This window comes from Ostrinia furnacalis, unplaced genomic scaffold (genome assembly GCF_004193835.3).
Source record: "Ostrinia furnacalis isolate ACB-3 unplaced genomic scaffold, ASM419383v2 OfSCF1172, whole genome shotgun sequence".
Classification (NCBI taxonomy): domain Eukaryota; kingdom Metazoa; phylum Arthropoda; class Insecta; order Lepidoptera; family Crambidae; genus Ostrinia; species Ostrinia furnacalis.
Genome location: NW_021131411.1, coordinates 651,428 through 679,066, shown reverse-complemented (window position 1 = coordinate 679,066; position 27,639 = coordinate 651,428). Strand labels below are relative to the sequence as shown.

The 27,639-nt window shown below is 38.1% G+C and overlaps 1 protein-coding gene across 2 annotated transcripts; it reads left to right on the top strand.

The window, feature by feature from the left end:
• The first annotated feature begins 19 nt into the window (after positions 1-19).
• LOC114351662 (folliculin-interacting protein 2) lies at positions 20-27,232 on the top strand. Of its 2 annotated transcripts, none has more exons than XM_028302945.1 (13): positions 20-257; positions 1,880-2,069; positions 6,526-6,638; positions 7,035-7,210; positions 7,814-7,927; positions 8,524-8,678; positions 13,850-13,971; positions 15,070-15,210; positions 16,422-16,571; positions 20,731-22,250; positions 22,627-22,753; positions 23,404-23,515; positions 25,287-27,232. In XM_028302945.1, exons 1-13 carry the CDS (start codon positions 181-183, stop codon positions 25,491-25,493), a joined length of 3,204 nt encoding a protein of 1,067 aa, XP_028158746.1. In that variant the 5' UTR covers positions 20-180; the 3' UTR covers positions 25,494-27,232. The 2 variants fall into 2 exon arrangements, with proteins under 2 accessions (XP_028158746.1, XP_028158747.1); XM_028302946.1 differs by lacking the exon at positions 20-257 and adding an exon at positions 475-727.
• The last annotated feature ends 407 nt before the right edge of the window (positions 27,233-27,639 follow it).

The window sequence follows — 27,639 nt, the reverse complement described above, 5'->3', positions numbered from 1 at the left end:
TTTTTTGTCTATGGTCAATCATATGACTTTTCGCACGTGATCTGTCAAATTATTTACAAAAAGTGTTTGAAAAATTGGGGAAAAGATGATCAAACTTTTGATTTTCACAAAAAACTAACAAATCAAAGATGCCTGGTGAATCGAAGACGAAGTTCTTCGTGATATGTTACTGGTGACGCAATGGCATTGTTCGACAAATTCTTTTCAATAAAGAGAAAACTGGACAATGATCATCGCGGATCACGAAATCGGGCCAGGTACGTCATAGAATGCCTTTCATTCATGTAAGTCTATTTTTGAGTGGTGCGGCGTGCGGAAGAGAGGTTGACGCACGATGATCGGTCAGTGTTGGTGTCCGGGGTGCTCCATGACCCTTTGCGTCGGAACTGGTGACGCACGGGATGCTGGCGGAGCGGCGAGCATATGACTGCGGGGCGCGGGCCGCGGGCGTAGGCGGCCGCCCGGTCGTGTCGTTTGAGAGGGGCGGGGCGCGTTCACTGTTTACTTACTATTTACATTCAAACTTAGTTGTATTAGTACACCCGCACATTCCACTAGGGACGATCGTCGATTGTCATCCGGCCACCGATGTGCATTTAGTGAAAACATTGCCGTGATTTCGTGTTTGGGTAGTGAGTGCATGTGACACAGATTTCTCCTGTAAACATTTTGCTATTGATAAACGGCTGTGTGAAAAATAGCGACTATGAAATAAGATGAAATTTAGGTAATGTTGAACTCACATGTAGAGATTTTGATCATGATTTGTTGAGGTGGTGATCTAGCTAAGTCTACCACAAATGTATGCTTCCACTTGATCAGCCTATTAAACTTTGTGCTTGTTAGTTTGAAGCGGTGCAAACTTGTCTTTGTCCGCTGGTAATTTGTAAATCATAGATCTTATTAGCAAGAGTCATGACAAAGAATTTGCCAATTGGGATCTAATAAGAAGGGTAATACAATCAATTTATTTGTTGGCACATGCATTTGTCTTGCTACAGATCAGTCCCTTGCAATTTTCAGTAAAGAATATTACACTTATTACTCTAAAACAATAAAATTTATCTAACCATATTCAATCAATTTTTTTTTATTGAAAGATGACAAATAGTCATCATCATGTAGGCATGAATTAAATCATGATAAATTAGCATGAATGGTGACAAATTGAAGGAGAAAGTTTATCTAAAATCCAACAACTAAATGTTGCCAGCCTATGTTGTAGATTAATTTGCTCATTTGTTACTAGGTATATCAAATAACACAGACTGTCCCATTGTATACTATATGTTGCACAACCATTGTTTTACTGTTGTGTGAATGTAGTGAACAGTCAATGTACTGATATTGTGAGTGCTATAATATTTATGTAATGCAATGTACTTAAGTATACTTATTAAACTTATTATTTTTATTGTTTATTCACTTGTTATACTTGGCCACTAGTACTACTTTATCACACTCAAGTTTGCTTAAAATCAATTTCAATCAATTCTTATTGGAATCAGTTAAGAAAATACACACATCAAAGTGGTCTATTAATTAAAATATGACCCTAACTAAGCTGCTTGCTTTTAATGTTTCTCTAAAAGTAAATTTACAAACTTAAAATATTTTTGTTAAAACCTCAATGGGCAGAATATAATACAACAAATAGAACATGTTTGCCTGAGAATAAAACTGATGAGATTGTTATGTTCAAATCAAGAAAAAAATGTGTAATATATCTTCCAGCACCTATTTTTAGCCATATTAATTATATTTTTTGCTAGTAATCTTCATTACAGGAACTTTTGACTATTTGAGTTATCATGGTGTATAAAACAAATATATTACAAATTCCAAAATTGTAAAACAATAAGGTATTATTTTGTCTCAGGTCTTGCCAGATCAATTCAGAGCAAGTGAGATTGCTTCTGTTCAAAGAGTGTGACTGGAGAGGAAGGAAGCTTCTGTTTGACTCATCTACTATAGAAAAGGTAGCAGCCAACAAAAATGACAAGGTCAACAACAGACAGGTTGAGGAGTTCCCATGCATTGTGGAGGTGTCAGATGGATGGACTTACTTGGTAAGTGATTTTTGGATAGTATTTGTTATAGCAAGTCTAGTAGACATTAATAACTCTATTAATTCGTATAAGGAAAGAAAGATGTTGTTTTTAAACTTAATACTGCATTGAGAGAAAGGACTTAATTTTTTTTTAAAGAAAATCTTAATTGAAACTTGGTGTATAAGCTCCCTGGAATGGGCCTAAAGTACTGAATAAAATCCGAGGTATATGCTTCATCATGGCTTCAGCCAAACCAACGAGTGCAGATCGCGTCGGCGATGGCGAATTGGCTGAAGCTTTACAGAGTGCGGTTGTCTCCCGTTCTGATTGCCGGTGCGATGTCTCCAATCTCCGAGAACCGCTATTCCCTCGGGCTACGTGTCTTTTCAAAGCTGAATTCAATGCTTTTATACTATTTGCGAAGCTGGAGTAAGCGCTATTTAAGTCAAATGTTTCGTAACTGACACTTTGAGATAAGTTTCCTTTAAGCGTCACTGTTTGCTGATCTGGGCGATCCTCATTTGTATTCCAGTCTTTTTCCGGTACGCCTGTATATGTAATAAGGTTGAATATAACTTATTTGCGAGCTAGCCTAGGGTGTACCTACTCTAACTTAACTTTACGAATACAGTAGACTTATTCCACTCCTCCTTTTCTAGACATACTTTATGGGCAGATAGATTGCGTATGGGTATACATGGGTTGCGTAATTAGTCTTTTGTTTTACCTGAGGTTTTACCCGACTGCGCCAGAAGGAGGGTTATTTTATTACTATTCCTAAATTCTTAAAAATATCACAACTGCCGTTAAATCTTAGATATTCTGAACATGCCAAAGGGGTATTTTTTCCATCAATTGTCACTGTTGGTGAAATTTAAAGCTTTTGCCTCAACCTTCGCCATGCCCGTGCCGCGCCAGCTCGTAAAAAACATCCAACTATTGTCCCTGACATTTCTAAAAGTCACTGTTTTACCTTTACTGGTTTTGGTCAAAACCTTAGAAACTAAAAACTCATTTTACCTGCACCTCAGATTTCCACAAGATTTCGGTCTCCTCTACGCTCTACAAATATTCTGTGGGTTTTATACCTGAGTTTTACGATCGTTATTTCTATATTTTTTGATTGCGCATAACAATTAATGATTTCTTTGTCCGTGTCATTTGAATAGTAGATTAACAGGCATAAATGCATCTTCACAAATGCTTTTGCAGTGGTAAATAAATCACTGCAAGATCAAATCATAGTCTATTATTAACACCTTTCTCGATTTAATTTATCACTCCCCGTAATTGCAAGGCTCCGAGTAATAAAGAAGAAAAATGTTCCGATATAGCTTTATTGCTTTTGTGATAAGAAAATGAGAATTTCTGCTATTTATCATAACATATTGTCATGGAAAAACTTCTGAAGATTTTGGAAAACGTATCACTGAACGGTAAACAGAACGAGACGAGGCAACTGATTGGTATATTTCATTGACCAGGTTTATCTTTTGCTACCTTTATTTTTTTCATCTGTCATTGCTTTGCCCCGGAGAACAGTCTATGCCTCGAACTTCTCCGATTTTCTATCAACTTCGTTGCGCAGTCTAACTTCCCCTCGGAAGGTCTTAATGAGATCCTGATTCTTCGATACTCTTGGATTATGCTGTTTTAAGGATCGGTCTAGTTCTAGATCAAGTTCCCGCCTCTTAGGCTGTTACTGAAGAGCTGTTTCATGTCTTTATTGATTCTTTATGGAATACCGTTACCGCTAACGACTTGTTTGCTTACAAATCGTGGCTTATTGACTAGTCCCACTCCTACATAATGGTACTTATAGATGTATTTATTACGGAGATTACGTCTGCCATTCATAAACTATACATTGCGATACGAGTTTAAAAATACCACCGCAATTGACACATTGCTCAGTCACAAGACTCGGTTCTCTTTACGGACACTTGCAAAGTCTAATTTTAGACCATTTGAGCGTTAGCCTTTTTGATTAAAGCTGTAAGTGGGACGAATGAACCACGCCGTGGGACTGAAACTTTAGCCCGCTGTTAATTAATTGTCATCACATGCCCTGTTAACGATGCTAAAACTGTGCATGGAACAATATTTATATTATCGTCTGTTAGATGTGATAATTTATGGGTCGCATTTGGACCATGTTTGCGGAGCTCATTATTATCCATTATACGTCTTTCGCATTGTTTAATTTGTGTTGCCAGATTTGGAATTGTAATACGTGACAAGGATCCGTAACTTCTCTTTTGGACGACATTAGCATCCTATATGTTTAAAAGTACACACCATGTTGATAGAAGTTCCAAATATAGTGCTTACTTAACAGGTGCTGTAAATGGAACATCGATTTTTATTATTAAATCTAAAAATAAAATTTGTAGGTACATATCCGCTTGTTTATCTAATGTATTTTCCTTCAAGCACAGTGCTAGCTATGTAACCAGTATCTATCATTAATATTCAATTGACTTGGATCACAAATATTTGTGTGGGTGAAATATTTGTAGGGCCATTAAATAGGCAATTTACTGGTGCTGATTTTTGTAATTTACTTATTGATTTTATTCTCACTACTACGGTATTTGGCTTTGGCAACATTAACTTTTAAAAAACTTACACTTTTAAGTGATTTTGAATTTCCAAATCCCTTAATAGTGAGAATTTATTAAAAATGCAACAATTTCTTAGGTAGGTATCTTTCTAAATTATTACTGAAAAAGCTGTCTAAAATTTTAACACAACGATTACGTTTAATCAGTCCCTGCCCGGAATAACATCCAATGAGTCGCATCTATATCTAGTGTTGCCAGGTGGAAGTAATTGATATTCGTTTGATAACAACTGAGTGAGATCGGGGACTTCCCGTAGATGATGTGATGTTTGCTTACCCTACTCTGGTTAGATACAATTATACTAGGCACGAACGTCATAGTCATTACCTGTGGTATCGTTAAATGATATCTACGTCCAAGGTCTTCGAAAAGTCCGTAGTTTAACTATCATTTTTTTTTCATTAAAATATTTATCAAACTATATCAGACAAGTATTCATTATTAAACTTTGAAACTAAAGAAAGAAAGAGTCACCAACAAAAAACAAAACATTTTAACATGTTGATCCACTTTTTTGTTGACCTAGGTCAATTCAATAGATAAACATAACTTATTCGCTGTTACTCGCTAATATCTTTCTATGAACTTAAACGTTGACTTTTGAGCATTAAATAAATAAATTGAGATAAGATATCGACGCGAATGTATCGCGTCATTTTGCATTTATTTATTCCACTTAAGCACTTTTTAATTGCATTTTTATCAACTATTTTATGTATTAGGTATAACAATATTCTCTCTCTTGTATTATGTATTTTAGAATGATACTCAAGAAGTTTGTTAATTGTCTAAATATTGAAATTCAGTAAATCTAGTTTTAGGGAATTTCAAAATTAAGATTCTGATTGTTACAATAACACACTATGGGTAGTATCTATTCCTAATATGATTCGTAAAACTTACAAATAAATTAATATTCAATTAATAAATCTGCACACCATATTCTCGCCGAATGGGATACAATCTGTAAGAGAAAGCTGCTAGGCACTGTATGTGTTGTGTATAGTCGAAGATTTCTATTCGAAATTTTTACATTTTGTTCTTGGTTCTATGCTGTAAGGTTTAACTTCAAACTGTTGGTTATTCTGTCACTAACGAACGTGTGTGACATGTCACAGAATAATTTATTATGATGTGTGACGTTTATAACGACAGAAATGGAATAGCGTGATATTCTAGTCTAAAATAAATATTTATATGCCTTTAAAGCCCAGTGTTTTGAATTTTGGTGATATATTTTACCAGTTCACGATATTCAGTAACCGTCTCGATATTAGTGTTTCTTAGTCAGAGAGTATATTACATAGCATATTATGACACATGAATGAATATTTTCAGTACTTCTGAAGGTAACGGGGCAATGATCTGGCTAAATTTAGAAACCATTAACTGTTATTAGCACGATGAAAAGTAATGAACTTTTTGACATTTAGTGCGTACTGCATAATGAATGAATGACGAAATATTTTCTTGTGAAAATAAAGTCATTTTCATCTCCTTTCTGTGATCGGCCATTCTGGTCACGCTCGGCAGACGAAAGACTCGAGTTTAACAAAACAATATTAGCTTTGTAAAGATAGTATTATTCTAAATGGTAAAATAAATGTTATATGACCTTTATGACCAAAACTTGAAGTAATGGGGGATAAAAATTGTATTGTAATAAATCATATAATATGGAATGAAAATGTATATTTGCGTGATACTTTCTGTGACAAACCGAAATCCTCGCAGGCTAGGCTATGTGCTCAGACTATTGTAATCTTCTAAAGCCATGCCTATTTTCGATAGTACAGTACCCACTATAAATGGATTTAATTGATATTAATGGATTGTTTTTCTTTGTCCAGTACAAGGGCCCGGCGACGGATGCTAATATTCTCGGTGAGATGATATTCGGCGCGGTGGCGGTCAACTGTAAAAGGGTCTCACTGAAGATACACATCATGGAAGAACCTAAAAGGTGACAACTGGAATTGATTTAAATATTTTTCGCTTTTTTGGGCTGTCTGATTGTCTACTCATGTTTTTACTGAAAATACTACTTGTCTTTTCGACTAGTTACAACATTAATGAAGCGAGACCATTTGTTTCTTATGTAATTTTTTTCCTCAATTGTCACCAACGAAATCAGTAGCCTCTCCAAACAAAATGGTCCTTCGAGCCGGATTAACGAAATTATGAGTGCAAAATATTTATACGTATATGAAGAGTGAGAAGCAAGAATATAAATAAAATAGAGCTCCTAAACTAAACGATATACGCGACCACAAGCAAAGTCCAGTTTTTTCTTATTAATTCTCTAATTTCCAAGACTGGGAAATATGGGAATAGATACATTTGATCTTATGTACCACAGGTTGATGTGCACCAAAGTATTCTACGTGCCGACCTCCCGCAAAGTGAGTCGGGTAGACCGGAAGACCAGCGAAGCAAGCGCTGCAAACATGAGGAACGGCTCCAAGCCGTTAAATGTTCCATCTTTGAGGGAGGAGGGGGTTTCATTGAGCTTTTCCATGGATAGAGGAGACTCGGGTAAGTGGCCTTAATTATGTCTTCAACTCCAAAATTATTTAGTAATTGGTTGTTCCATTTCGAAACTAATTTTAATGTTTAGTAATTTATTTCCTTATTGACGCCTCTGGATTTTTCTAAAACATAAAACATGTCATACTGTCTACAAAAATTATCAATTGGTTTTACCAAAAAGTTTAACATTACAAATATGGGTATTCACGTGATTTAACCTTGTTTATTTTGTTAAGTAAGATAAGTTGCCTTAATTCTTTCGCAACTAAAAGTCTTGTGCTCTAAACCTTCTGTTTAGGTGCAGACGACACCACATCAAGCTAAACTAAATGACATCTTATGTTGTTTGTAATAGGTGCGGTTTTGCAACAAATGGAATGGATATTCGAAAATAATTTATTACAACGAGTTTAAAATAAAAGTAAAACGGCAGTCATGTGTTTATTTGGATGTTTGTCAGCAGATCCATTTAGTACAAGATGTCAATTTTAAAACGTATTTTGAACTTAATGCCCTAAATAATAAGGTTCCAAATCAATTAGCGAAATCTGAGATTTCGGGATAGGTTGATGTGCTGCATGTATTATAGCTATGGATTTATTTGCTCAGGGTTCTGCGGGGATCTGTCACCATACAGCAGCGTGGGATCGACCTGCGACTATTTCTCCATGTTCGATATTTGGGACGGGAAGAATTCGCAGGACGATATGTACTCTTTCCATTGTAAGTATTTAATGATACTCTTCTCTGATATCAATACCAAAATCGATAAGTAGATTGTGTAAGTTGCTATTGTCCGTGCTCTCGAATATAGAGCTAGTGTTTCAAAGTTCGATAAGTTCTTTAGGCTTCCGTATTTTCGGTCTGTCGCATTCGCTCGTGTCGGCATCTCGCTAGATAGACCCAAAAATATAAAATACGGAAGCCCAGTGGAGTAAAATTCTAGATGTTTCATGTCCGGATCACTAGGATTTAAGACACCGGCAACCTGAATGATAATGTAAATGAAAACCAAAAATGATGCAAGTTGCAACATGAAGTAGCAGCAGTATTACTTGTGTAGGTTATCAAGGAATCTGATCAGATAGTGCATAATGGTTTTTGCAGCTCATACACTTAGTGGAAGTGGTATCTGACCCATTGTTCTCTCTAGCACCGCCCGGGTATAAAGGTATAACCTGAATCCAAAATTGTCGATCCGAAGTAGCAGTAGTATAACGTGTGTAGGTTATAATGAATTCGGATCAGATGCGATGCATAATCCCTTTTGCAGCTCATACACTTAGTGGAAGTGGTATCTGACCCATTGTTCTCTCTAGCACCGCCCGGCCGTAAACTAAGTACGTCAAGCAACGGCAGCTGGCAGCGCAGAACCTTCCAGAACATGGCCACCCGCTTCGAGCTCGGCCACCAGAGTTCCAACCTGCTCAGCATACCCACGGCTGTCAGCAATGCCAACAGCAGTGATTCGCAGGTCAGTAAACTGTGTCAATTTGCAAAAAAAATAAGACTAACGCTGGTAGCACACGACTGCGAAACCATGACAGCGAATTGATTTCAACACGTTGCTTCACTTTGTCACGTTGCATTGCTAATGTGGGGAACCGAACGCGAAAGGTGACTGAGTTTCCTCCGCCACTTCTCAGCATGTTGTGCCAAAGTGGTGGTAGGGCAAGCTATTTGGGACGTGTATAAGCGGCTCTGGAAAGGACCTAAATACTGAATAAAAAACTTTGACTTTGGGAGATATCATTAAAATCGTTTTGCAAATAACGTCCGTTGCAGATAAACATCTAATCTTCTTGTTTAGGATTACAGACATAATGTTTTTTTCCTCCATATTATTATGTTGCTGCAAAATGTTTTCTTTTTATCCCGCCGATATAGTAAATATCATTGCATTTGCAACTGTTTCTGAAAACCAAAATTAGATTTCGCAAATTCTAAACTTATCTTACAAACTGTACCAATGGAAAACGTAAGTTACTCGATTGATTGCATTTCCTTCTATACGTTATAGTAGGTATTGTTTTGTATATTTTTTTTATTTCTTGTTCGAAACTAAATGTTTTTAAAGTAAAATCTAATAATCCCAACTCGGTCGAGGTTAACAAAGACCAAAGTCGTATCCGCTTTCAACTTACATACATTTTGCATACCTTTAACTTCTTGTTGAATTGAATTAAATAATTCGATTTTATTTGGCCCCTGTAGGCCGTCGTATGCGCGCCGCGATAAGCGATTATCACGCTATTTTATCGATTTTACCCATACATTTTGGTGTCGAAAAAGTATATCACGGCGCGCATCCTAGCCCGACTGGTCATATTTAACCACTTAAAGTTCGGTAAGCGTTTTATTTACACTCTGTTATCTCGTAAGGGGGTTAAGGCGCGTGACGAGCATCACCAGCACATCACATGAGTGACCGCATCGGCTATCAAGTCATGTGAGACATTATCAGGCCACTGACAGCCTGATTACGGTGATTACACACTGATTATGTTCGGCGATCGACGGAGGAGCGAGCACGTTTGTTTTTGCACACCCCGGGCACATGTTTATGTGAATAAAAATGATACAGTTATCAGTTTTGACAGAAGCTACATCTATTTCTATCTATTAAAAGACCGTGCAAGCATTCGTGATTATTTTGACAATTTTTTTTAATGTCTGGTCGCCAGGAAACCAGAAGTCGGACAATTGACCTCCATTCCAAATTCCGATGTACACAAAATATTTAAAAAATTGCAATTCTTGGAAAAACGATGGATTAAAAAGTAAAATAAGACAACCTATAACTAATTATTGTTTTTGTACCTCGAGATATTATTTTGGGCGGCAATTTACAAATAGTATATTCCTAGTCTAAATAAAAGAGTGACTTAAAGAATGCTCGTCCTTTAAAACGCTTGGCATTGGCTTGCGGCAGGCCTGGCTCACTCCGCGCGGTACATCCGATAATGAGGATCATTTCGATTTTTAGCTGTGAATGCAGATTTATAGGGCTAAGAAATCCTTAATACACAGTGCAAAAATTTTTGTTCTACGACAAAAATTGACGAAGTTATGGCCAAATTACTAAAAAAGTTCACTGACCGCCCGGCGCGGGGACGATGACGTCATTATATCCGATCCGAACGCTGCCGGCGTACTGCGTGGATAGAAAATATTTTTTTCTAGCCAAATTATCAGTTTTAGAGAAAAACTTGTAATGACATTTATTCATCAGAATAAAGTAAGCTATCGATATTTCGGGAGACTAGTGGCTTTATCCCGAGACCAAGTTCTGAACAGCGCCGGTGCACATCGCAGAGGGAAGACCGTTTTTTCATGTCAACCTCTCTATGAAATCGTCATTTGACTGGAATCGATGTCCATCAAGAGCTCAGAAATGTTCGTAAGATAGCTGTTAGCGAGTGGACAGTTCGTCTAAGATATAAGCAATAGAATTTGACTCCAAAAAGGCCTGCCACAGGCTCGAAACTGACGGCAGGTCACCGATAAGCACCCTTTCAATTTGCTCGTACACATCTCGATTGGAAGGCGAGTAATGGAGGCGAGTTCTGTTCTCCGATGAATGCAAACTGTGTTTGCAGGGCAGCAGTCGAAGAGGTCGGGTTTATAGGCGGCCTGAGGAGCGATTTGTGCAGTGCTGGTTCGCTGAAACAGTGGCTTATGGGGGTGGCTTGCTCGACTGAACATCGAGATGTGTACGAGCAAATTGAAAGCGTGCTTATCGATGACCTGCCGTCAGTTTCGAGCCTGTGGCTGGCCTTTTTGGAGTTAAATTCTATTGCTTATGTCTTAGACAAACTGTCTACTCGCTAACAGCTATCCTACGAACATTCCTGAGCTCTTACTGGACGTTGATTCCAGTCAAATGACGATTTCATAGAGAGGTTGACATGAAAAAACGGTCTTCCCTCTGCGATGTGCGCCGGCGCTGTTCAGAACTTAGTCTTGGGATAAAGCCACCAGTCTCCCGAAAGCGTCTTAAAACTTTCGAAACCCAGGACTGGCTTATGTGGCGCTGACGTGCGACAGCCCGCTGGCTGAGCCCTTCTTGCAATAGTGCAACGATTTGTGCTGCTTCTGAAGGTGTAGAATCCCAGGTAAAATGTCAAAAGAAGCGGAGATGTGTATGAATCAACGTGTGAAAGCAAAAATCCGAAAACGCGTGCTTTTATAGGGGGTAAATAGGCCGCAAATCGCGACGTATCAAACAGTTCATACATGTCTTTTTCGTTACTTCTCCACATCAGCCGGGATATCTTTTTAAATACTGGTGTGATTTAAATGAATTTGGTATTAATTTAAAGATAAAAGTTTAATCTTTAAAATGGTGCCACTTTTTTTGTTCCTAACAAATTCGTTAGTACACAAGATCGCATGGAAACAACTTCATGTAAGTGATTCCATATTTTTGCTCGCGAGTGTATAAGTATTAATTTATTTACTTCTAACAATAAGGTATAACTTCTAACAATAAGACATTGCTATGAAAATCATTTCGATATACACTTAATAGTTAATACCTACCTGTTATTTAGTTGAGTTAAACCTACGCACCTACCTATCTATTCGCCGTTCCCATGGGCGGGCCAGCTGCTGCAGGAAAGGACAGCCGCTCCGTGCTGGAAATCTATTTAATCTTAGCCTAGAAGCTGGGTATGACTACCCCGCCCCTCTCCTCTCCCCAGGTCATAAGCTGGGCATGACTTCCCCCTCGGCCAGAAGTTGGGTATGATTTACCCACCCCCCTCCCCCCCGGCCCGAAACTGGGTATGACTTGACCCCTCCCCCTCCCCCCAGGCCAGAAGCTAGGTAAGGCTTGCCCCTACCNAGTATATTTATCTATTAATAATTACTTTAAGTGCATTAAAATCAATAATGAATAAATAAAAATATTTAAAATTTTGCATGTCCATTACTCGCTTGGCCGCGCGTGCCCGCAAAAAGTATTTATGTAGTAATGTTAGGCACCATAGGTACTTACGACTACATAAGGTTTGACCGCTACAGTTTGCAACAGTAGCCAGAAAAAAAATAAAAAAGATTTTTCTCCATACAAATTTTCTTGTCATATTTTTTTTAAGCATGAAAGGCTCGTTTTATCGAAAAATGCATAATGACAAATGTTGATCAGCATTCAAAATGCTATCCAAAACAATTTTTGTTTCGGTGAAATTATGACTTTCGATCGTATGTCCACCTTTTTTTAATATCAAACTACTGTGCGGCGGGTATTATATCAGTCGAGTGTCACGCGCGCACCCGTCAGGACGCTGGCGTGAGTTGTAGTACCTAATTCTATGATCGAAGTATTATTTAAAAATGGACATAAAGACAAAGAAATATTGTGCGGCGTTCGGGTGTTTAAATTCGAAAAGAAATCTAACGGATTTATCTTTTTTTTCGCTTCCCAAAGATGCTGAAAGGTATGTTGGCCATGTAGGTAATCAATAATAAAATTCTTAGGATAGTATAGGATTCTTCTTTTTTCTGTAATAGTATGTTTAATTTATCTGTCTTATGTTAAAATAGGTATGAATGAAGACGTTGTAATAAAACAAGTTTTTTTAATCCTAATCAGGTATATTTGAAATGTTATTTTTACAAAGGTAAAATAACAGTAATACTTACCTACATACATACCTCATTACAAATAAGTAGATTAATTATTTTTTCACTAGACAGCAACCCTAACAGCGTAAGAAGAGTTCAGAGGCACGCGATAGAAAGAGACAAAACTTGTAGGTGAATAAAATTGTAGGTACGTAGTGCTGTGCGAGCTGAATTCCACTGTATCGCGTCGTAGCAAGACTTGCATTTATTTAAATCGTCTTGCGGAGTAATCCTTCTGTATCTGTACTATTACTTATTCTGTGCTTGCGGTCACACAATTTGTATTTGAACTAATAATGCAATGACTTGCAAGTGCAATTAAGGTACCTACTGGAAATAGTCATCACTCAAGGTTCAGTCGACATGAGAGTGAACGTCAGCGATCGTCTTTCGTCAAATTTTTCGGATTCTACGAACGTTTTTAACATCGCAGTAGTGTGAAGCCGTCCTATGGAAGATGATAATTGTTGCACCAACTAATTGTTTCAAGAACCGATTGTGTATGCTAATGTAATTATTACGTATAAGATAATTAGGATTGTTTTACCACAAAGCTGTATGTTACATAAGTATTAATCGCTGCGCTACATTTTTGGTCCGAAAAATAATTTGACCTAAAATCGTAAATACTACTTTACTAATTTAGGGTAACGATTATTATGAGTTTTGATATTGGTGTGTTGAATTCATTAATTCATTATGTTTGTTTCTCATGAATATTTACAAAAGAATGAATGTCAATGTTAACAATAAACAAGCGTGTAAATCTAAATTAATCGCTGTTACAATGTTGTGAATGGCAAAAACCTCATTACGGTGAAGAAATGACCTACTTCTAAGTACCGTAGTGTTTCATTTGATGACCCTAAAATTAGAAAGGCGATGCTTTTAGCTTTTACATAATGGTAATATTATGGGATTTAGCTCGTACCGTTGTGTTACTGCGTTAAAAATGTTACATTAGCTATACTAGCATGCTAGGAGAAGGATTCTTGACGAGAACGTTTTCCAATGCAGGTATACAGCGGCAGTTCGACCAGTGGCACTACCGATAGTCTTCTCAGTGCCGCTTCCAATCCTCAGAGGAAGAACAAGTTGGGTCTAGCGCTGCTGTTCACTGTCAGCGATGCTGGTGAGATGTAAGTCAGTAATCTTACTTTAAAATAAGTTTCAAACATTGTCTAGGTCTCTGGAAGTATCATTAGTAATTAGGAAAAAAATCCTGATGGCTTTTACCCAATGCTATTCTTATAAGTTAATCTTTGCCGCGTTCATGTTTTTACATACAAATAAATCTTATCTGAAATCAAATACCTGTATTATAGTTTGTTCTTTCGTAAACTTTGTATTGAATAAACGATTATTTACGTCATACTGGAACAATTAGATCTCACGTATAGATTTTATCATGTATGTACTTCATAATGCCATACAAACATTCAAGTCATTGATAGATATGAGATAATACATTAGTGTTTGTTTGCCCATAGTTTTGTGTAATAATGTGTTATTAAGATTGTATGATAGTTTCAGAAAACTGTTACCATAATATTTTATTTGAATTTGTCACATAGTTTGATAAATCATGCGAACGAATGTAAAATGAATTTTTCAAAAAATTTCACTACGATCATCATCATTATGTTCTTTGAGTAAAATTAAAATGTCAATACATACCATTTTGAATTTCTTGTAATCCTGTAAATTTGGGCGTGGTAGTACGTAACAACTAACAATGTAAATATTTCTATCTTTAGTGCTTATTCTGGCGTCAAGCTACTCAAAAATATTTAGTGGGCAAACAAAAATGATTGATGATATTATTATAACATTCGCTCGCTCCATGTTTGGTAATAACATTATTATTACATTCCAAGGTCAAATGTATCTAATCATGATTAGCACCCAATCTGTGATTATTAAGTTTCATCATTCTAGCAGATATTTCTATCAATAAGGATGTTATAGAAATACAGAATAATATGAAATCACTTTCCAAAATACTATCTTAATATTTTGGTAAATAATTTCAACAAAAGAACGACGTGAATGAAACTACCAACAAACAGAAGATGAATAGAGCGGCATTGAACATTTAATGTAACAATTCACGCTCAAATCAAACATAAAAGACAACAGTTTTTTGTTTCTATGTCGATGATTTCTATTTACACACTTTCACACATTTGCTCGGGTATCGTGGCCTGTATGTCTTTGTAATAAGGTTTGCATTACAGGGAGCTAGTCCGGAGGTGCGTCGAACACTCGCCCCAGTTGCAAGCCTTGGTTTGCAGGCTGAGGCTGGCAACTCTGACAGCGGGAGCAGGTGGTGGTTTCATATCCACCCTGTATAGAGCTACGTGTGATGCTGCTAGATGGTAAGAAAGCAATATGAACTTAATTGTAAAGTGGATAACATCCAAATTTACTTTCACGTGAACTACGCATCGAAAAAAGCATCTTATTGGGCCAAATTTTTAAATTTGACCAATCGACTGCACGATTTGCGATGATGCGTCAACGCAGTATCGTTGTGGAAATCCGTGGCCAAGACCTTTATCTAACAGTAGACGGCACTTGGTGAGAATTAATCTCATCTGCACTCTGCTATCGGTATTACTGTCATTCATGCCGAGTTTCACTTCTTGTGGACATCATACATATTTGACTTACCATCTGATAATGATAACGTTTCTCATGTGATGCACCATGCACTCGATGACGTAAGCAACAATTGACACCCTACGTTTATGTACATAAGATCACGCACCGCAATAAACCCTAAGCCCTCGCATTGTTTTCAGTTATAAAGGGCTAAATTACTTTATTTCTAACTAAATAATGTCATTTCCTATTACGCGAATCGTACGTGACATACTGAAAGTCTTCATTCATGTTTGAAGATCATAAATCCTACGTACTTGAACGTCCGCCAATTCATAGTGCGATTGAAATTCCGGAATGTTAACAGATATGATGAAAGAAATTTTCTTTCACAACTGCGAACAATCGCTTTGAAGTTGTTTTCTAGTTTGTCCCAGTATTTGAGAAGCTTTTTAAAGAAAGACGATATTACCCGTTTATGAATCACATGACGTCAATATTCTGAAGGGTGAATATTTTAATTTTTTCGTCTCTTTTTGTGGCTGACAGGATGAATGATGAATCCCAATTTGGGGAAGAGTGATACATGGATCGCTATAAGAAGACTAGGCTAGTTTCCCATATAATAAGCGATTTGTCAAATCAATGACCAAAAATATCAGATCAATAAAAAGTTGTGGCTCCACAGATATATCATCAGTGTGTTCCTTCTATGCTTCAACCACACCAACGCGTGCAGATCGCTATCGTCGGTGCGATCAAAGGCCAATGACAGGTCGCGCGACCCATGACAGTTCACGCGACCTGTCAATCCTGTCATTGGTCTATGATCACGCCGGCGATAGCGACCTGCACGCGTTTGTGTGGTTGAAGCTTTAAAGCTATAGGCTGGGGTTATAAACCATGCAGTCTATCGTAGTTTTAGTCCAAACATTTTTTTTTCTTATGTTTCCCAAAATATTAAAAGACGCCGTTTGTTGTCCAGGATGTCAGACCTAATGTACGGGCCTCGCCTGCAGCCGATGTGGCTGAGTCTAGTCACGGGCGACCGCCGCGCCGCCAGCGCCGCCGCCGAAAATCTGGTGGCTGATCTGTGCTCTGTGTTATCTGTGGGGGACACCAAGAGTACTAACTTGTGAGTATTTTTTAATCTGTTATAGTTGTTGCAATTCACGAAGGTGAGTGAGCTTTACATGTGTGGTGGCTCGCTACTGTTCGTTTTTCAAAAGTCATTACAGTATCGTTATGTGCCTTTGCACGTACAGAGACAAGTAAACCTCACTCGAATTATACTCGGTTTTTCTTCGCATTTAGATATTTGTTCTCAACTTATCATTACGTTTTTGTCCGACAACTCGCTTTTTCTAATTATCATTAGCAAATAGGGGATTATTCCAACCTCTCGTTCCCACCGCTGCAACTCCTCTGTAGCCAGGATCTATAGCTTGACCGTCCATAAAAACCCAACAAGTGCCACGGCAGTGATGGGCTTTTTCTATGCTTTCTATGTAAATTAATATGCAATCAAGAGTATAGGTTTACAAAAAAATATTCGTCATTTGAATTAATTTCGTGGCATAAGATTGTCCCTTATAGGACAGGAAGGCCAAAGGTATTATAATAAAGTACATACGTTAGTCTTTCATGATAACAATTTCCTTTAAAAATGATACGAAATAAAAATACTCATGTGATCTTGGTACTACACTCGCGAGCAAAAGTATGGAATCACTTACATGAAGTTGTTTCCACGCGAACTTGTGTACTAACGAATTTGTTAGGAACAAAAAAAGTGGCACCATTTTAAAGATTAAACTTTTATCTTTAAATTGATACCAAATTCATTTAAATCACACCAGTATTTAAAAAGATATCCCGGCTGATGTGAAGAAGTAACGAAAAAGACATGTATGAACTGTTTGATACGTCGCGAGTTGCGGCCTATTTACCCCCTATAAAAGCACGCGTTTTTAGATTTTTGCTTTCACACGTTGATTCATACACATCTCCGCTTCTTTTGACACTTTACCTGGGATTCTACACCTTCAGAAGCAGCACAAATCGTTGCACTATTGCAAGAAGGGCTCAGCCAGCGGGCTGTCGCACGTCAGCGCCACATAAGCCAGTCCTGGGTTTCGAAAGTTTTAAGACGCTTTCGGGAGACTGGTGGCTTTATCCCGAGACCAAGTTCTGAACAGCGCCGGCGCACATCGCAGAGGGAAGACCGTTTTTTCATGTCAACCTCTCTATGAAATCGTCATTTGACTGGAATCGACGTCCAGTAAGAGCTCAGAAATGTTCGTAGGATAGCTGTTAGCGAGTAGACAGTTTGTCTAAGACATAAGCAATAGAATTTAACTCCAAAAAGGCCTGCCACAGGCTCGAAACTGACGGCAGGTCACCGATAAGCACGCTTTCAATTTGCTCGTACACATCTCGATGTTAAGTCGAGCAAGCCACCCCCATAAGCCACTGTTTCAGCGAACCAGCACTGCACAAATCGCTCCTCAGGCCGCCTATAAACCCGACCTCTTCGACTGCTGCCCTGCAAACACAGTTTGCATTCATCGGAGAACAGAACTCGCCTCCATTACTCGCCTTCCCATCGAGATGTGTACGAGCAAATTGAAAGGGTGCTTATCGGTGACCTGCCGTCAGTTTCGAGCCTGTGGCAGGCCTTTTTGGAGTCAAATTCTATTGCTTATATCTTAGACGAACTGTCCACTCGCTAACAGCTATCTTACGAACATTTCTGAGCTCTTGATGGACATCGATTCCAGTCAAATGACGATTTCATAGAGAGGTTGACATGAAAAAACGGTCTTCCCTCTGCGATGTGCACCGGCGCTGTTCAGAACTTGGTCTCGGGATAAAGCCACTAGTCTCCCGAAAGCGTCTTGAAACTTTCGAAACCCAGGACTGGCTTATGTGGCGCTGACGTGCGACAGCCCGCTGGCTGAGCCTTTCTTGCAATAGTGCAACGATTTGTGCTGCTTCTGAAGGTGTAGAATCCCAGGTAAAGTGTCAAAAGAAGCGGAGATGTGTATGAATCAACGTGTGAAAGCAAAAATCTAAAAACGCGTGCTTTTATAGGGGCTAAATAGGCCGCAACTCGCGACGTATCAAACAGTTCATACATGTCTTTTTCGTTAATTCTTCACATCAGCCGGGATATCTTTTTAAATACTGGTGTGATTTAAATGAATTTGGTATCAATTTAAAGATAAAAGTTTAATCTTTAAAATGGTGCCACTTTTTTTGTTCCTAACAAATTCGTTAGTACACAAGTTCGCGTGGAAACAACTTCATGTAAGTGATTCCATAGTTTTGCTCGCGAGTGTAATTTACCACATTAAAATAAATTGAACGTAGTTAATGAATTGATAAATATTGTTTTCGCTCTTCAGTTATTTGAAAAGCAATCAACATTTTGCTAATTGGGCGATCTATATGTGTTAATTTAATAAATACAATAGAATGTGTGAATTGGTCCGAACCAGGAGCACGTGATGAGTGATAAAATGTTTTACAATGGTGTGTGTTTTATGTGTGTGCCATTAAAGTGTTAGTCATCGTTAAATGTATAGCAATAAAGTTCGGAATTGCTTGAAAAACACCGGCCGATTGAGTCTATTTATGAAGTGTTTTATGGACAGTTAGATAACCGGCTTAAGTCATGTGATTTTAAGGGTGAGTTTGTTAGCGTGTTGTTTGTAATTCGGCCGATAAATTTTAGAATACGATTGATAACCGTAGTAATGGTTTACCTAATTTCAATAAAAGATAAGATAATTATAATTTTGTATGATTTAGATTATTTAATTTATTAGAGTAGAGAACCTTTGAGCAAAAATGTGTGACAATACATTGATTTGATGAAAACGATACTCTGAATGTTTAATTAGGTTGATAAATTCGAATGTATTTTTGGTACCGTCGAAAACTTTAAAACGAGCTACCGTTTATTTTAATCGTCGCCTTATGTTAATCGAAAGATTAGTGTATTTTTACCTATTGTTATAATTAGTATGCTGTATTTAGTATTCGTTGCTTTACTAGCTAATGGCCATACATTAATTTTAATGTTTCGTATAGCTAAAAAAAATTCGAAAAAGCTTTGACGCCATATCGCGCGGTTGTTATCTTTTATTTGGGCCTATAATTTTAAAAGAAGTCCCTTTATTTCAAAGGGTTAAGTTAAATAACATTTTGTCAATTAACAAAGACACTAAAAGAACGACCACTGAAAGCGCCTCATTAAGCAGTTGAGATGTGTTTACGTCAGATTTGGAAAAACATTGTTACGTTTTGGCTCGTTTCGTGAACGGCGATTTTTAAGTAAGTGTGAATGGATTCGCTGTCTCCCGCGTGCAGGTTAAATATTTATAGCCGTGACTTTGTACTGCTCATTAAAATTTATTTCGCATGAAGGGTGCTCGTGATTTCAAATGCTTATATCGATGAAGTGATACCTCCTTGTCAGATAGGAAGCACTTTACCGGTTAGATTATGAGATTGTATTTGGTTTATTTGTGTCGATTTAGATTAATTAAACGTATTATAATATTGGTACAATCGAACGAAGGCACGACGGTATAAACAACGTTCCGAACTTACAAATGTCACTTTTAGAGTAAAAATTATGTTTGTTTAATTAATAAAGATAACATAATCAAATAAAGGCATTTTTATTGGGACGTGAAAATATTAAGGTCGGTACAGTTGTCTATAGTAAATGAGTATCTCTTTTATATCCTTTGATTGAAACTCATTAATAAAATACTGTTTACAGGAATATTATATTGCCTTTTGTTATAATGAGAACCGTTTTAAATAGTTGACGACAGCTTTGTCGTGTAACGGTACCGATCGCGTGGTGCCGCGTCAGTAATCTGTATATTTATTGGAGCTATTTTTATTCCGCGTTGTTTACGTTTGCTTCACGTGATTTTTCTATATTTGAATGAACTGACGTTTACAAATTGCCACTAGTTGTGTTGTGTAACTGAACTCGTGGGCGAAGCAAATCCGAATTTAATTTGTTATTTCAAAGAACAAATGTTTAAAAGTACTATTAATTAAGATTCTCAAACTGGCCGCGGACATAGATGGATTTTTAGACAATTTATAATAGACACAAGGAACAGTCAAACAACTGTTGTCTGGGGATTTTATCACCGTTTATCAGATACGAAATTAGAAACGTCAGCCGCTAATAATAGGGTTGATAAAATAACAAAACTTCACGTGAGGTGTCTGGGTTAACGTCATGTAAAATTAAAATCTTGTTACAGTTTCATGAGCACTCTCCTGACGCATGTGCTCACATACCACCTGGGATGGGTGACCACCGTCAGCCCGTACGACACGGTCGACCCAGAGAAGCGGTCGGAAGTGGTCTTCGTGTCCCAGAGGCCCTACAACGCGCTTTGGGCCCAGCTCGGCGACCTGTGCGGGAGCATCGGCTTCCCTCCACGCGCCGCCAGAACAGTCATCAGCGGAAACACCAACACACAGTTCATCAACAGGCTCCTCCTCGTTCTAACATACTTCTTAAGATGCGGCGACGTCAAACGAAACAACTTTCAATTCCAAGAATGTCTCATCACCGAAACAAAAGTCGTCGACGTGAAAGAAACGGGCCTCAAGAAAAGCGCCACCCGCGTGAACAAGTTGGGACTCGAACAGTTCGACTCCAAAGACAGTTTGAAAGTGCCACAAGTGAATACTCAAAATAGTGATAGCAGTGTGAGTACGTTGGCCGCCAGCGACGTCAGCATCAAGCGGTCGGCGACGCTCGCGAACCTTAGTCAAAAGCTCTCTACCGGTTCGGAATTGGCGACGAAAAGTGCCGTAGAGGAGGACGCCGCTCGGTGCGACAAGCCGATGACGAGCCAGCTGAGAAGGAACCCCACGGTGATGCTGTCTCTCAAGTCGTCCTCGGACTCCAGTCTTTATTCGTCTGTGTCAGATGAGTCGGAGCCCGAGCAGAAAGTCGTATTCGTTCTGGGAGACGACGAGAAGCTGGTCGGCCTGAAGAACAAATCCAACGGCGGGAAGAGCGTCAAGAAGTCGACCAAGCCTTCCACCGACCAGCCCCCGGAGGAGACCCCCGAGGCCCCCGAGGCCCCCGAGGCCCCCGTGGCCCCCGAGGCGTGCGCCAAAGAGAACTGTGACCGCAGCTCCGAGAGCCCCTCGAAATGCTGCGGCCAGACACTTCAACATTCCAAACCCATAAAACATTCCGGTTTTAAGTTCGAATTCGATAAGTACCCTCAGATAGTCACTAATTATATGAAGAGCAAAAACTTAGAGATACTAGATAGGCACTATATCGGTAAACCGGGGAATTTGAAGTTGGACAACTACCAGTTCGATCCGACGATCGTTCCTCCGATCCAGGAAGAGAGGTGTGAGGCTTGCTACAAGTGTCAGCTGTTGGAATCTATGCTGCAGACTCCTACCAATGCTTCTGAGATGGAGTATATGAATGATATGCCTCAAAGAGTGGAGCCTCAGTACGCGAAAGAAACTATAGTTCCCAATGCGGATACGGTTCCAAAAACGTTCGTGAGGAAACGTCAGGAGAATACTGTGGTTGTTAACGTGACGAATGCTGGTGTGTCGAATGCGAATGAGGTGGTTGAGCCGTGTAAAGATGATGAGAAGAAAAGAATGGGAGTGAAGAAAGTGGTGGAATTCCCGGTACCGCCGCTGTGTTCGCGAGCAGACCCGGAACAAACGCCGGCAGGGTTCGACGCCTCCTTACTGGGGGGAGTCACCGACCATTATGTACCTGATTTAATATTACAAGGTGAGCATTAGTTTATTTTGGTTTGATACATGCTTTGTATACTTACTATGAAGGGATAGATCTTATCTGTCGTAGAAGTACTTTTTGTGGCTGTTAAAAAGCTATTCCGATTCGATTAGATTTTAGGTATGTAGCATAAAGATTCCGTGATGTCTCTTAGTCATCGACTCAGTTGGCTAACTATATTGATTTGTAAGCAACTGAAATACCTAATTTTACAGTTAATTCAAACATAATTGAGTTTTCAAGGTTACATGAAGCGTTATAAAAATAGTGCCTTGGAATGATAAGAGAAATGTCACCTACCTAATTTTCTTAGAAGCATGAACGAATCTATTAAGTAAAACGTCTTTAAAGTTCAATTTAACATTTCCAGGAACAATATCAAAGTCTGACGTGTGGGAGGGCGAGTTGCGGCGAGATTTGGACCTCACGGCCTACCTCAATAAGGCGCTAGACTCGCCGGTACAGGCCGTGGCCATCATAGGAGACACTAACAACTGGTAAGTACAAACGATAGCACGTCAACCCACTGTGGGATCTATCGTAGTTGTGATAAGTACTATTTTGCAAACAAACAATATCAAAGTTGCGGCGAGATTTGGACCTCACGGCCTACCTCAATAAGGCGCTAGACTCGCCGGTACAGGCCGTGGCCATCATAGGGGACACTAACAACTGGTAAGCATTTATGTATAGTGTTGTATGGCGTTTTAGTATGAAAATATGAGACCAGGAAAACCGGGTATGAAAGTGACGTAATATTATTTTTTTTTGTTTACCAATGCGCCTTGACGTACAATACAATGGTAACAGTCTAAAATAAACAATGTGACTGCAACCATCTTTATCACTTTATTTTACATGGTCTTCCTTAGAAATAATTACGTACTGAAAAAAAAACAATACCCGTTCTTTTCACACGGTACAGTTTTACAACTTGCTTGCGCGCGCGGGCAAAACTATGGACCGGGCAATTCTTTGGCTCGCGGGCCTGTATGGGACTGTAGTAGTCTTGGCCTGTACAACTCTACGCCCATTACTTTAAGATCTATTTTATTTTTTACATGTGTGTTAATACTTTGACCCACTGACAATAGCTGTCAGTCTTAACAACCCTATTTCTATAATCTTAAGGTTTATTTCTGCACAGGTGCGTGCGAGTGGTGGGTCGCGAAGCCGGCGCGGGCGGCATGTCATCGCTGGTGGCCGCCATGTTGGATGCGCTGCCTGCTATGCGCCGCGCGCGCGTGCCTGCTAATCAGGTACGTATCGCTACTGTCCCATGAGGGTAGGTTGGAGCCCCTTACTATGAGAGTAGGTTAGATTGGAGCCCCTTACGGGTAATTGTGTCAGCTGCAATTCCACGAGGGTAACCTGGAGAGTCAAGGAGGGCTTATCCTACTTCCTACTAATATTATAAATACGAAAGTTTGTATGGATGTTTGGATGTTTGTTACTCTTTCACGCAAAAACTGCTGAACGGATTTTGATGAAACTTTACAATATTATTTTTTATAACACAGAATAACAAATAGGCTATAATTTATGACGATCTGTGACAAACTAAATTTCACGCGGGTGAAGCCGCGGGTAAAAGCTAGTGCTCCATATTTTATGCCCAAATGGATTGACTATTAGTGAGCATGATGGGTATGCCAACAAAAGTAAAAAGTAAAAGAACCTTAGTTTGCTGCCTGAATGTTAGGGCACATAATCAAAACTAATATTTGAGCCGTAAATGAATATTTACTTTTTGGTTTTGAAAAACTTGAGAAAGTTTCTACATGAATTTAGATAACCTTCCATATTTGTTGACTCATTTACGTACACTTGTTTACAAATAAAACAATATTAGTATACAAACCAGTACAAAGCAGGATATTTAAGCAAAATGCAACAATCACCGTATCTTAATCTCTGGTCAAGCGGGCGAGCGCATAAACATTGCGGGCGCCATGTTGTTTATTCGCTTTGCACCAGTTGAATGTCACCAAGGATGTCAGTAGGTCATTGCCATTGCATCTTCTGGAATATTAAAGAAGCTTTCCAATTGAGGCCCTCCCTTTATACATTACAACTTTTTGTAGAAATCTTAGAACTGTATCAATTCAAATCTGATGTCCTTTTATTTGATTGACCTTTGATAAAAACGATTCCGAGTTTTGGAAGGCAATCAAATAGAGGCAAGTCTGTGAGAACATGTGGTGTATACACCTTACTGCTATTTTAATTGAAATTGAACCAAAGTAAACTACTTTTGATATTTTTGAGCAGCAGACTGGCGGCTCGCTGCGTCGTCCGTAATGACGGGCTTGAAAATTTTTCAAATTGAAAAAATAACGTCAAGCCGTAATTACATAATGTAACTCATTAATAAATTTCGCGCTAAGACTTACGTCTTTCTACTTTACATCAAAAGTAGTACATCGATTGAAGGCGACAATTTGCATTCATCACATGACCCGTCGCTATCAGGCGCGCAAGGTCAGCCCCGTCGGCCGAGGGGAGGAAATGGTGCGATTCAATTATATTAATATCGCGGACGACTATTTATAAAGACATACAATGTTGTGCTCGTAATTTGTATGTACGTGTCCCTGTTATTGCTCTAGGACTATTTAAAGTGCACTTGACTTAGGAGATCGAATCTGCAAAGAAAAATAAATCTTATAATAATTACCTATAAGATCTACCCAGAAGTTCATTTAACTTTGATTTACCTAAGGTCAACTTCTGTCTCGCACTTGTTTCAAAAGAAAAATTAAGCCTAGTTCAGACACGCGCGATAACTGCGCGGTTTCTGGATGTTTCTCATTGGCTGTGGTTTGATGCAAATGTACGGGAACTGCGCGATTATCACTGTGTGTCTGAACCAGTCTTTAGACTTATTTATATCGCAACCAAATTAAAAAGTAACTATAAAGTTTATTTTAACATTACATTGTTACACGCTCACGTGAGTTCCACTAATGACTCAGTGCCCAATCCTTGCCAAAATCTTCATGAATAACAATGTGTTTGTTTTGTTTCCAGTGCATATCATTCTTGGAGGGCAAACTGCGCGAGTTCTGCGTGCTTTCGAAGACGTTAGCAGATATGCTCATGACGACAGACTTCTGCGATATAGCCACGCTAACTAAGTCTCTGAGCATTGACGTCAATGATGTACCTCTGTTATTGGCCATCGCTACGACACACACGCCGCAAGTTGCTGCCAGATACGGTATCAGTTACAGGTAGTTTGGTTATCTTTAGGCAGTTTATAAGATGTTTTGGTTCAGCTAAAACCTTTTTTGAACAAATTCAAGGTATGCTGGCAGCAAATTTTGATGCTGCTGGATTTTAGACGATAAAAAATTTGTTAGAGGGAAAATAGCAGCTAGCATATTTTGTATCTTATAGCCTTGTCTGAAGGTCGAAACAAGTTAAATTCAAACTAATGTTGACGGTTTGAAAGTTTAAATATCGAAGGTTGACAAAAAGATTCTCTTTCAAATGTCTATGGAAATTGTTGGTGCAATACTAGCGCGGTCAAATAATTTATAATATTTATTATGGAGATTTTATGGGTAGCTAAGTAGTGTATGCTAGATAGTTCGATCTCCCATAAGGTGGTTGCTACGGAGTTTGGGCTTGGTAGGGCTTGCATAGTTTTAAATAGAAGTACAAGATACTTTTCTATTCTGACGCTGATGTTTGGCTATTCTGACTTTTTGGCGGGAAATTATTTTGACGTTTTATACCTACTCATCTGAGATGAGTCAATTTTATTTTATTGGTGGTCTTTTTTCTACGGTAATAATAATAATCTTTTTTACACATTTTTCAGTAGATGAAAAAAATATGTATTGTCTCATTTTGTAAGAAAATCTTTCTAGCACTCGATGTGAATGTAGATTGTTGTTTGTTGCTCCCATTTTGTCTCCAAGTAAAACAGTATTTTCTAGTAATAAATGCACTGCTTCGTTACAAATATAGATTTATGAAATAACTCTGTATCAAGGCACTACTTGGTTTTTATATTATTTTCTTGTCAATGTCTAGCACAACTATTTTCTGAGTTATACATAATATTTACTTGTAAAATACATATACAAGCTCGTCAAACAGGTTCTTTGAAAACATTTTGGTAGTATAAAGTTGTTTAGAAATAATAAAATTATGTATAAAACTTATAAGTTTACATAATAACGTCTTGGCATCACAATTTAATTATTTTATTGTATGCTAATTGTTAAAAAACGCGCAAAGAAAGTTGTGTGAGTATTGTGTATAAGTTCACAAAAATATATTTATTTATATTGTTAAAATAAATATTATTTACTTCAGTCAATATTGTGTAACAATATCCTCTAGTTCCGGTTAACAGTGAACCAGGGCTGATCTGTGATCATATAAATTAACATTTTATTGCAAGCTATGATTGTGATAGGAGAGTATAGTGTAGTGGAAATAACAATAACTGATAACATAATCTATTTGTGAAAAATGAAAGTTGAATCTGACTGAGCTATTTTAAGGCATCCTCATCACTTTCCATCAGGTGAGATGAGGGCCAAGAGTTTCCTCGTGTTAAAAAATAAATACGTTAGTATCTCATTTGGAGACTAAAATGACTTGAGTAGTTGACACTAAAGTTGACTCCTATACAAGGCACAACTTTTCTAGAAATCGTCTCTTTGCGATGAGTTCATTGTTCGAGATGTTACACTGTCATCGCAAATGGACGAAATACACTTTATTTGATTGTAAAAGTAAATAAATAAGCATCTGCTGAAAAACCTTTGTTTTCGGGAAAGATTATTCTACTTTGTAATGTTTAAGTCAAAATTATATGTTCAGTTATTGTTTTTTCTACTATGAGTGAAAATGTGAAGATAAAAAGGTTGCTAAAGGCTTTCTGAAGGCCAATAAATGTGATAATAAATCGAGGTACGGCAAGGAGTGCTATATCATGTATGTATAATGTATAACTTATATCATGCAACATATCCACAGTATAATGGTGAACCTGTGTACCTTGTCAGTTATATTACGCATAATTATTATGTACAATGGTATGTTATAGTTTTTCTAAGTTGCCACTTGAGTATAAAGTACCTAATATTTTTTTATACCTTAATCAATTAATAAATTATTTTTTCATATTGAATTTGCTGTTTTTCTATTACATTTAACCCCATTATCAATATAATAGCGCAGCGTAATGTTGATAAAGTTATTTTATTTGACACTAGCGGCCGCCCGCGACTTCGTACGCGTGGATCCCGTTTTACCCCCTTCATCTATCTTACGCGGTTTAGAAAGAAAGAAAGAAAGAAAGAAAGAAAGAAAGAAAAATATTTATTTGGTACTAAATGATACACATTGACATTAAAAAGTAAAA